We start from the raw sequence: 13,032 nt of genomic DNA on the forward strand, positions 1-13,032 counted from the left end.
TATGTGATTAAAATCAATAATAATGGCTTAAACTTCAAAACAGATCTGCATATGAAAATCAAGGGCAAGTATTTCACAATAATAAACAAATTTGATAAGTTCAAACCATTTTTTTAAATCAAATTATAATCAATAATTAAAAGAAAAAGAGTAAATTCAACACAGGACGAACATCAATTGTATCAGATCATTTATGCACACATCTGATGATCATAAGAGAAAAATCACTTTTTTTATGATATAAGAAAGATGTCACCTGATGAAAACAAAAAATTAGAAAATACATATATTAGGGGGAGGGTCAGTCCACAATATACTTACTAAAATGTTCAAGACACAGAAACAAGATATTATCTTGGGTTTTGCTGTTTGGGGAGTTTTACTCAAGTTCCTTTTACGATGGAACTTTCTCACTACTCATCCCTCTTCCTAATCTTATATGAACACTGAGAAAGACAAGATCTACAGAGCTTGTGCATCTTTGATATGTGTTCAGTCATATATATTCAAGATCTGCCACAAAAGTAAGTGTAGTGATTTTTTATTTAATTATCTATTGGACTTACCTGAGATTACAGGTTATATTTTGAAGTATGACTCATGGGAAAAGTTACACAGTGGTTCCAACATTTCTTCCACTGTTCATAGCAATACCAGAAGTCATTTTCCTTAAGTGTGTATAGCACATTGACTATAGTTTTATTTTATGTTTTCAATCGTCCCAAAATGATGATCCTTCAACTTAGGGAAGATGGCGAAATTGTACGGCGTTAAGAGAGGCAGCAGAAGTAGAGGAATGTTTTTCTTCGCCAGAAATTCTCAAATTGAAAGTGAAGTGTGTGAGCGGTGTGTTATTGTAATGCAGCACACAATCATATGCAATGTCTGTTCGGACTTGGTGGACCTGTTTTCGAAGTCTTTCCAAGACAACTTTATAAAAGGCGTTTATTAACTGTCTCTCCTAGAGGTACAAATTCTTTGTCCAAAATGCCACAGCTGTTGAAAAAAACAATTTTCACCTTGGATCTGTTCACGTATGCTTTCTTTGGACGAGATGTTTTTATGTGCCATTAGACTCACACTAATGCTGTTTAGTCTCGGGATCGTATTCAAATACCCATGATTCATCGCCTGTTATTACTTTATCCAAAAAATTTGGCTCAATTTTGAGTCTTTCCAGTAAATCCCGACAAATTTCTACCCGGTTCTCTTTTTGCTCCACAGACAAGTTTTTCGATATGAGTTTTAAACAAAATTTTCTTATGTGCAAACAATCTGTTAAAATTCTAGAACTGCATTTTTATCAAATCCAGTTTTTTTCAGCAATCATCCTCACACTTAATCGGCGGCTCTTTTACCACCACAGCTTGCACCACTTCCACACATTTTCATAATTTGTTAATTAGGTTGGTCTTCCAGAATGAGGGTTGTCTTCAACAATTTTTTCAGCCCTCTTTGAAAGCTTTTTTCCATTTAAAAATCAGTTTTTGATAGGAGTGGCATCTCCATAAGCTTTGGTTAAAGAATCAAATGTTTCTGTGGCAGTAACATTTGTTGAGTTTCACAAAAAATTTGATAGCGTAATGTTGTTCAATATTTTCCTCCATCGTAAATGTAACGAGGTTATAAAACACAACCATATATGAACAGCAGTAGCGTGCAACTGACTCAATCGACCCAGTTGAAACAACTATGCAGGTACAGCCAAGGTCATTACTGACACGATGTTATACACAAAGAGCATTTTACATTATTTGTTCATCCACAAAAAATCAATACACTTACTTTTGGGACGTGTGTGTATGTGTGTGTGTGTGTGTGTGTGTGTGTGTGTGTGTGTGTGTGTGTGTGTGTGTGCACACGCACACATTTAAAAACTAAGAGTAAATAAATACAAACTGAGAAAAAAGCATACCAATTTCTGAATCCTTATTTGATGTTGGTGTACACATCGAAACACAAGCATGAAGAATGTTACGATTACCATCACAACGTTCAGCAAGTATTGCCTGTAACATTTCACTGTTCCCTAAAAACATTAAAAAGAGCAATAAAAAAATATCCTTTGAAGAAATGATCCTTAATATAATTTTAATTTCTGTATACGAGTGGTTTATAGCCTAAAATATAAGTAACATATAGCCTAAAATTTTTTCTCCTTAAAGAAACTGAAAATGGACATGTATTAAATCTTCATAACAAGTCATCATTTATGTTTCACTGTGTGGCATATAGAATTATCCAAATAAATTTCACTTCCCAGACAGTTCTTTAATTTCTGCAACAGCATATTTAAGGCTAATCAATGCAAAACTCTACTTCTAATAAATCCTCTTCTAATGTGGACAAAAATACTCTAATCTCTTGAAGAATATTGTAGAGTCCTTTCTCACATATTCTCATCCTATTAATAATCTCATACACTCACAGAGGATGGCAAAATCTACAGATCTTACGCATCCGTATGTGTTCAAATTCAAGGGAAAAATTAATAACAACATGCTTGACAGAGATCAACTAAAGGCAAACTTCTTTAGCAGCTACATCGACTTTCACTGCTGGAATTTCCTACATCATTAGAATTCCAACAGAAATCGACACATATACTACCACTGCTAAGAATAGAGACAGACATATGAATATGTCCACAATTATATGATGTATAGTAAATATAACTATGTTACATACATTTATAATATATAAATATGGTAGAAACCATCTTACAACATGAAAAGCTATGAATATGCCATGTAATTTATTATAATTACAAATATTCCTTTGAAAGACTTAACACAATACATGTAAATGATGATTGATTATTATCAGAAAAATACAATTATAAATTTCTGCTATCACATATTATTTACAATGTATCGTTTTGATTACAATTAGAAATTATTTTACATTAGAACGGTTTATTCTAATTTTAAAAAGTAACAATAAATGGTCTGTTAAAAAACAGGATGAAGAAAAAATAGCTCATCTACTGGCTTCCAGTTTTAACTTTCATCAAAATTGTGATTTCACACACTTAACCCAGGCTATTCCACTGCTGAAGACAGCATCTTGAGTAACAACAAAAAATCATAAGGAACCATGTCTGGAGAATAAGGAGGTTGACAAACCAGATGAATTCTGTACTTTGCCAAAAAAGTCCTAAATCAGGTTTGAAGAACAGGCAAAGAGTGTCATTGTCAAATGCCACTTGTATGACCCTCCTGTTCAGTCTCCTCCACCAATTCAAATCATAGACAAGAAAGAATATTTTGATAATACTGATTAACAGTTCTCCTTCTAGCATAACAGTAAAAAATTCAACTGAGAAATAAAAACATAGGCTAATGGTATGCTGGTCACTATCAACTGAAGTTCGGCCACTTTTAAATAATATACGTAGCTACTCCACTAAGTCTTTAACAAAACCCTGATAAATCTTACAAACTCTCTTTGGACATTACCAAGCAAAACTTTATGGGAAAATGTTACTCCACATTTTATGTCATTGTGCACAAAGTAAGAATGTGCTAGGTGCTAGCTTAAGTTTCACAAGGGCTGGCTGACTAGCAGTTCTCTATGAAACTACCATAAGTCATGCTCGCTCACTAAGGTCTACTACTGTACCATGCTGAGTTATGCACTCAAATCTAAATACTTACAAAGAAAAAAATATTTAAGATACTTTTTGAACAAACCTAGAATTTGAAGTATAGACCTTTATATAGTTGGTGTATTTACTTTTTAAAAACCCAAGTGAACTCTCATTGACAATCCAACAAAATTCATATCATTATAATACAGTGTAATGTCTATATAAACACATTATTACAAAGACATTTTTTTCACGATGTGAATGTATTTGCCAATTATTAATTGTTTGTTAATATCATTCTACTATAAAATTATATTCACATTTATCTTTTTTAATGCTGATATCAAACAAACTTATTATTACTTTCCCATCTAGCGCTATAGCTTTAAAGGGAAAGTATGATAACTGGTCCAATTTGGGTATATGTAGTTTTCACCAAATCTTGACTTTCTGATGCCTAAGGAACCCAAAAAACCAAAATACCAGATGGAAATTTTTGGATTTGTCAGATTTCTTCTATATATGGGGCATTGATGGCATTAAATTTGCAACCTAAATGGTCAGGCGGCTGTACAGCAAGGTCACCCTCAGTATCTCGAAATTTCACCTAATTAAAATTTTATTTTTAAAAGACAAATTTGTTAAAAATTAAAGATAAAATTTGCAAAATCACACCCCCATCCTAAAAAATGATCTAAATAAAGTACCAGCTAACTGGGTATACTGCCTCAATAGTATCACCTCTCACCATAAGGAGCACTAGTGTAGAACTGACTTGCAGCTGTTGTAGTCTTCAGCTATGTTGTGAGGTCACAGGTGAGCGGTAGAATTAAATAAATGAATAATATTAAAGTGTACAAAAGTATTTTAAGTGGCCACTAGTATTACCACACCCGTGCGAATGAAATACGGTACGTGCATGCACTTTAGTTAAAATCATTTAATTAAATAAACAAAAAATATTATATTTAAATAAAATGACAAATATTTTAAATTAAGTTGTGTGTGTAAGTCATGCATCATAAAAAATCTGCTGACAGGAAATTCCTACAACTGTACTGCCACAACTTTTTTCTTTCCTTTTTTTTCAATTTATCACATACTATCTGTTTTTGTGAAATTGTTTTTATTTTTTAAGTAATTTTTTTATAATTTACTATATAAATTACTAAACTTCCACCTGCTTATCTAACCAAAAGTTTTATTATGGGTATTTTTTAAAATAAGATTCAAAAAATATTGTATGTTGCATAAAGGAGAACAGATTATGGGGAACTGCAAATTACACTGCCCCTAAATTTGCCATGAATTTAATGCACAAATGGATAAATAACTTCACTACAAAGCAAAATACAAATTTCACAGCTTCAAATATCAGTCATCTATACTGTTACAAACCAAATTTTTTTTTTAAATATTGCATTGTATTGGTCAAGATAAAATATTCTTGTCAATAACAATCTTGAGTCAATATAATTTAACTGAAGTGCTAAAACTGTTCCCTCCTAAAATACTGGTAAAAATGGAGAATTGTTTGATTTTACAAGCACACAATTTATTTAAAGTAGTAATATTTATCCCCACCACCTGCATCAGTAATTACTATATTTTAATTAACATGGTAATAACACATTAATACACATACAGATAAAATAAGCTTCCCAATTTGACTTAATTACTTACTCGGTTCTTGTTGTAAAGTACGCAATACTTGTTTGATAGACTCAAGATCGCAACGTAATATTCTTGACATTAATATTTGATTTTGTAAAACAAGTACAATAAGTGCTACTTGATTTTTCAAAGATGTTAAATTAACAGATGTCAAAGCATGTATACCAGTGCCAATGCATTTAACAGGTGGTAAATCCAACCATTGAGGATCTCTAATTGAATCAACACTATCTTTAGCTAATGGACACAATGTTGAATTTCCATCTCTTAATAACAACACACTTTCATTACTCTGTTGACAAAAAAAAAAAAAAACAAACAAAATTTATTTTATAATTTAAAATTAAATACATTATTCTTCCTGAAATGTTCAGTTAATGATATTCAAATAAATTCAAATGGTGCAAGATTGCTATAGGTAACAATTTAAATTTAGCTTGATACTATACCGAATTCTGGGGATAGTTAAAAAAAAAAAGTGTTATGCTTAGGGTACCCTCTTAACCATCTAGGGGGAAGTAAATCTTAGAAATAAATATTTAACCTAATCAATGCAAAAATCATCTATCAGCAACAAGCCGATCCATATCCTACCCACATATCCTAAGTAAAATTTTCGAAAGGGGTTAGGATAAAAGCAGGTACTTTCTTCTTGAAGGTCCCAATGGAATTATTCTTTGGGCCAGGGAAGTTAACCCATGAGAAAATCATCCCTTTCTCATCATATAGCTCTTTTCTAATGATTTATCACAAATTCCCCCCCCCCCCCCCCAGACTGGGCTTTACAGTTTTACATTATAACTCCGTTAAATCCAGAAGGATCTAGTTTGAGCAGCTTGATTACGTTACTACCTACAAAATTTCATTTCCTGTCTAGTGATTTCAAAATAAGCGCAATGACAATTAACCTTTCATGACAGTTTGAGGGTTTGGAAGTTTCCAATACAGAACTTATTCTACTAAGTACTACCTGTTATCAAGTAACTATTACAATTTTTAGTACATTTTTATCTTTGAATGCATTCAATTCCAATTTTTTAACTAACAATATACTGTATTTACAGTAAAGATATTAAAGTGATTCAAGAAATATATATTTATTCAAACGTTTTCACAGTATATAAATTTTGGGATGTGGCTTGCACGCATACAAACCTGTGTGCATAAGTGGGCCTACTCATACATTTTTTCAAAACTGGTTTCAATAAATTTAAAAAGTCTAAATAAACCTATTAAAAAAATTCAAATGAAATTAAATTTTATTACAGCAATAATATTTCCTTCTCTTTTTGGGAAAATAATTATCTAAGTGCACTCATAAGATCATGCACCACAAGATGGAATGCAGTTGTAAATTTTTAGTTATGGGGTTCCTAGCAAGGCAGATATTTTGCTGAGACTATATAAGAAAAAAATCAATACGAATAGATCATGCGACTCATTATCCCACTACCTGTGTCAGAAGTTTCACAGCCACACAACAAGCATGCAATTTTCACAAGCCTGTTCATTGTGGAACATTATCTAAATCACTTGGTCTTATTCTGAATACCAAAATGTTGTAGCTTTCCTGATAGTACAGTACCAAATAATTTAACTTTTTTTATTAAGTGCCTACATTTTATTTAATAGGAAATGTAGCCAATCATAAATATAGTGTATTTGTCAGTATTACATGTTAGCAAGACATCTATCAACTGCTTTTGCATTTTTCATTAAAAATTACTTAGGAACATTTCTTGACAGATTGGACTTTGATCAGAATTGTTTACAAGGTTAAAAAACAAAATTTAAGAAAATTTTAGTCATACTGAATTTGAGAAATGCAAAAACCAGCAGAATCCAACTCTTTTAACAGATGACTTCAGTACTGTAGGTTGTTCAAACATTTCATCAAAATTTATGGGGTAGGTACCATTTTCAAGAATAACCCTACACCATGGATGAACAAAAAAAAATCAAAATGAACAAAAATGAAAGACATCATCTCTAATATCAGTTTAACAATTCTAAGGAGTTATAAGAATCATGAAGAAACCAGAATTCTGATGACCAATTCAATACCCAAGATGGACATATTTAACACATTATTGTGACCTGTAAATGGAAAACATTAATAAGATTTAACACTAAAAACATTACAACAAAATTACTCTTGTCATTAAATATAGTTTGTTTTACAAATAGTAACTTTACAAACATTCCGTATTAAGAATATCAACTACATACCTCGCCAGTACTAGTTAAACATATGTCTTGAGGCTCCAAACCAAGAAATGCACTTGTATCAGAAGGGAACAATGAATCTTGTTCAATTCTACCACTGGTCACATTGTACATAACATAACTTAATTTAGTACCATTCTTTACAATCCCATGTATGCCTGAAAATTAAGTTAAATTAATCAGTAAGAAAATTCTGTGATTTAAATATAAATACATTCATTTATAAATATCAGCATATAACAATGTACTTTCTTAAAGTAATGAGAATAGATTGAAATAAAAGATCTAGTTCTTAGGGACTGAGATTAATAAGAGATAAGAATAACACAATAAGAAATTTAAATTAAATCTAATTAGGAACTGAGCAAAACAATACCAGTAACAGTTCTCCTACTAGTAAAGATTGTGTGTGCACGTGCGCAAGTATGTGTGAACTCTATTTCTCCCAGTTTTAGGGCACAAAAACACCAATCAGAATTGCTTTTTCTAAGAAACAAAGTTCTTTTTACAACCAGAATGTGTAGTTATCAGAATGATGGTGATTTTGAAAAGATAAATATCACCTGCATAAACCAAGAGGTAAATTAAATACAGTACAGTTTTATCATGATTTCATTTAGTTATATGTAGAATATTGAATTGTTTTATAAGGAATCATCAATTTTCAAATAATTTTTAAAAATTCAATCTAGTTATATTTACATTAACACACAAAAACATCTTAAGACTTTTAGGTAAATATTTTTGCTCACAATTGTTAATAAACAGGCACATATAATACAAATAACAATCTGGAAAAAATGTCTAAAATATGTTTTTATAACCTTCTTTCAGAAAAAAAAAAACAGAATTATAGAGAATAATTGAAGTTATGATTTACTCAACAAAGGTGAAAATGAAATGAATTAATTATTCTTAAAGATATAATGTAAATGTTATAATGAACTAAAAAAAAAAAAAATTTGGAACCGAAGGCACATTATGATTGTAAAATAGTTATCAATAAATCGAAATAAGAAAGTAACTAATTTACAAGAAATAATAATAAACACTAACAATAAATTAATATGTAACCAATATTCATGGAACACCACAAAAATAATATTTAACCTCTATTTGTTTTTTTTTCTCCAACGACTTTTCCAGGTGTGTGTGTGCAAGCGCACGCACACACACATGCATGAGCAAATGCAATTACCGCTACTGGCTTGCCAAGTCTGATGTAGCTGCAGACATAGTAAAATGTAAATGTAACTGTACCAGTAAATATGTAGTCTGGAAAAGGCTCAAGTCCAACATTCCAGAGATGTGTTTTTAATTTAAATCCTACCACCAAAGAACACCATATCCACAGTCTAGTATTCAAATCCAGATAAAAACAAATGTCTTTACAAGGACTCTAACCTTAGAACCTCTATTAATAAAATTATCTCTTGTCAAACAAGTAATACAGTATTCTGAAAAATACAGTCAAACTTAAAATGAGTCGCTCAAAGAAAATCTAAACTTAATTTCTCTTCTCAGATCACCCAGATTGTCAATGAACTGTAACAGCCAGGTAAAATATTATCTGCTTTTAACACTATCAGGCCTAAGCCCGAATACATGCCAACAGGTTATTTCATTCATAAAGCCAGAGTCAGAGTATATGTCGGGCTGCTACATTTAAATGCGTAGTAAACAGTGATGGGCTTATACTTGTGCTAGGCCTTGTAGACTCTTTTGGTAGATCATTATAAAGATTCAATATGAATTTCAATGCTTTCTAGCGGATTTTTTAATTAATAACATTAAAAGCAAAATGCCATGTTCAAGAGCATTTTAGGTTATTAAACATATGGTTACATGGCATTGTTCATGTGATTTGATTTGTGTTCTGGTTTTTTTCTGTTGGTTCATTTTTATTTTAACATTTCTGTGTATAGAGTGTGTGTTTTACAAGCTTCCATAGGCAAGTTTGGGAGAAAAGAAACAAGTTGGTGGAACCCTGACAGTTCAGTTCCATTGTACTTATCTACTTGGTTCAAATTGTACCACACTAGAGCTAATTACTGTATGAAAAAAAAACAAAAAAAAAGTAATGTAAATATATTTACATATGTTAGAAACTATGTCAGTGAACTATGCTTGTAAAACTAAATGAACAATAAATATTAGGGTAACATTTCTTTCATTGATTTAATTTAAGATTGATTATTTGTGTAAAAAAGTACTGAAAAATGAATCAATTAACTAATTTTAATTTTACATTTATTATAAATTTTTTATTTTTTTGTCATTATAAAGTGTGAAATTTTATCTTTTAGACAGTACAAAATGTCATAATGTGTAGCGATTATAACAATTCTGTATGTTTATGGCTAGTACTGTGCACTGTTGCCATTTTTTATTTTTATGAAATTTGTAGGAAGTGTAGATGGTGACAATTTTTTTCTAAGTACTATTACAAATATTTTCATCTTTAATTATAGCTCATTCTTTCTCTTTCAGGTGGTATAACATAATAGGTTATATATATGCACTAGCTTATAATAATTTTTTTTGGAAACCTCAAAAACGTCCAGGCTTCTAGTCCAGTATGTTATTAAGGTTTAGTTCTGGAACTGTTTGAACTGAATTTGTAGTTGTAAAACGTCAAGATCAAAAAAAGAAAAATCCAGCAAACAACTTTTTATCACATCTACAAAAAAAAATTACCTTGTCCATCAACAGCCACAGTAAGCAACTGACCACTGGATTCTGGAATGTTAACACGTCGAGGCGTCCTTTGAAAACAATCAGGTGCACGAGATGTAGTGTTTGTCTTAATTACCTGTTGAAAATGAACACTATATTTATAGTACAACAAACACAATGGTATGAAACAAATTTTGTTTTATTTAATATAAACAAACATATTTGTTTCATGTTTTACTCAAACAAACATGAACAAACATAACCAAACAATTTTTGGACAGATTTATAAGTGAGCTTTTTTTATTAACAAGCAATTGTCTTGTAATTTTTTTGCATACAAGTTGATTTAGCCACGACAATATCTAGAATCCTATTGCAAATCAATAACTTCAGTGATGGGCTATTTTAGTTGCAATGGAAACAAAAAATAAATACTGCCTTGAGATATCATACAGGTGGGGCTGTTTGTCTCTTATGCAATTCCTCAGAGGGTAGGTAGATCATCCTTATCATAACAAATGGAAACTGAGAGAGAGATAACAAAACAAGAGTACTATCCTTGATGTGATTTAGAAGGGAAACTGTCTGTGAAATTATCCAAGCAATATTTCCTGTCTAATGACTGCAACACCTACTTGGTAAAGCTAGGCCTGAAGTCCAACTAAACAAATTACAGTGAATCAGATACACATAAATTCTCACCAAAATTAATTAGGCAAAATGACTTACTCCAAGCAAGCATTTATCTACAGCTTCTAAAAACTATTAATATTAATTTAACCCACCAAATCTCGTATGATTTAACATTAAACAAGATATTGCAGGAAGTTTTGAAATGGTTGGCTGTCTGTTTATGAGAGTATGGGTGTTGTTTCATAACAAAACTATTAAATAGAATAAACTGAAACTGTCTTTCAATCAAGTTTCCACTCATCACAAAGAAAATCAACTGTTCAAAATGAATTTACATTATTAAAATTTAATTTTATTTCAAAATGATGGTTGTTTAAAACTTGTACAGTGGAAGGACATTGTGCTAAGATTTTTGTTTTCTGATAGTGTAAAACTAACTAAATTTCACTCAAGAACAACTATCCACAATTTACTGACAAACTCTCAAATTCTGTTTTTGCCAGTCAGTCAAAAGACAAGGCACAAATTTCCAGTGCAACTTGTGCCTAAATTTTGCAAAAATGATTTCAATACACAGTTTTGGAATTTCTCATTTCTTTAGCTACCTAACAGGTAGTAAAATAACAAATTCCTTAATTTTTGCAGCAGTTTACCTGAATGTGGATTATCAGCTATCTTTAAAATATTTTCACCACTCATACAAATAGGTCCAGCTTAAAACCATCATCCTCATATGCTTTTCACATTTTCATTAAGGGTTTTCTAAATTTATCTCAAAATTTCACATTAATTCATAGCTCTGATAATCATTCATTTTAAATGCAATAAAACTCACATGAAACACAACATTAGTTGACATAAACAAGTGTAGTATAATTCCATAAAAAATTACATTGTGTTCTTCATTGGGTTACTACCCAATATTGCTGCTAGAAATATTGGGTAAATCTACCGCAAATATAAAAAAATTTGGAAATTTTACAAACAAACCTGGAATACGGCATGAACACACATTTAAACAAAAATAAAAAATAGGGGTAAACTGAAAACCTCCTCCTTTTATAGTCTGTTTAAAAAAAATGGTAGCAGTATCAGTTTAAAAAAAAGTTACTACTTGTTCAATACTTAATAAAAAACAATATACCAAACAAGATTATAGCGTAATAATCTAGATATTTAGAAAAATCACAATACATTTTTAACAATACCTGTAGATCATCTTTTCGCAACAGACGACAATCTTGTAATAGGCTTATAGTTGTATCATCACTGAAATTATCTTTACAATCTTTCACTGATTCTTTGTTGCTTGTAGGAAATTTAACAGCAGCATAAGCACCATCCACTTTCAATACTCTACCTGCAATAAAAAAATTTAAAAAACACCCTCAACACTGCATTCATTACATAGATTAACTTTTATATGTGCTTTAAAAATCAACAGCATTCTTTATGTCAAAATCTCCAATAGTTTAGACTGTCTCTAGTAACATAACTAATGGAGTTCTATAGGAATGATGGTAATACTTCAACACTTTTAATAAGCTAAATTCAGATTTTTTATGCATAACCATAAAAATTAATATTAAAATTGAAATAATTAGAGTGCAAAAAAATTAAAACTGTACAAAGTCAAAATGCATAGGCTTATTTGATTTATCATTCCTCCACTGCATTAGTTTTGCAGCAATGTAACAATAAATGGTATTTTCTCAAGCCCAGCACATATTTATTGAGGATAATTAGTTTATCATTCTGAACGCCAGAATGTTTTTTTTCACCAATTTTTCTGATAGTGCAGTCTCACAACATTCATCAGTCCTTTTACATTCTTCAGGAAAATCACTTTGGAATGTTTTTTGACAGACTGGATTTTCAGTCAAGGTTGTAACAAAGCTACAACAAAACATTCAAATTATGTATTTATCAAATTTGAGCAATGTAGACTTTGGCAAACAACTTCAGTTAACGTAGATAGTTCAAACACTGTCATTCAAGGTAATGTATGTTTTGGATAATCTTTTTATAATACAAATGAAGTGTGCTTTCATCTTTCAGGGTACATTAATAATCAAAACAGTACAGTATGGAGATCTGAGAATCCTCATACATACTGTACAGGGTCCGGCATATAAACCTGACGATTTTTGAGGGATAATAATTAAACTGTGTTTCGTACTATTAAAACATTTAATATATCAAATTATGATCAATTTTTGCAATTTATAGTGAAT

At 30.6% G+C, this 13,032-nt stretch overlaps 1 protein-coding gene across 4 annotated transcripts in view; it reads right to left on the reverse strand.

Moving 5' to 3' along the window:
- hyd (E3 ubiquitin-protein ligase hyd) overlaps positions 1-13,032 on the reverse strand; it is a 150,537-nt gene that overhangs the window by 106,656 nt on the left and 30,849 nt on the right. For all 4 annotated transcript variants that reach the window (XM_075380019.1, XM_075380017.1, XM_075380016.1 and 1 more), the window contains 5 exons: positions 12,007-12,158; positions 10,187-10,301; positions 7,493-7,647; positions 5,273-5,555; positions 1,916-2,029 (listed from right to left, as the gene is read on the reverse strand). In XM_075380019.1, the coding sequence (XP_075236134.1) occupies positions 1,916-2,029; positions 5,273-5,555; positions 7,493-7,647; positions 10,187-10,301; positions 12,007-12,158 (819 nt within the window). The remainder of the gene's footprint in view (positions 1-1,915; positions 2,030-5,272; positions 5,556-7,492; positions 7,648-10,186; positions 10,302-12,006; positions 12,159-13,032) is intronic.

This window comes from Lycorma delicatula, chromosome 12 (assembly GCF_047948215.1).
Source record: "Lycorma delicatula isolate Av1 chromosome 12, ASM4794821v1, whole genome shotgun sequence".
Taxonomy (NCBI): domain Eukaryota; kingdom Metazoa; phylum Arthropoda; class Insecta; order Hemiptera; family Fulgoridae; genus Lycorma; species Lycorma delicatula.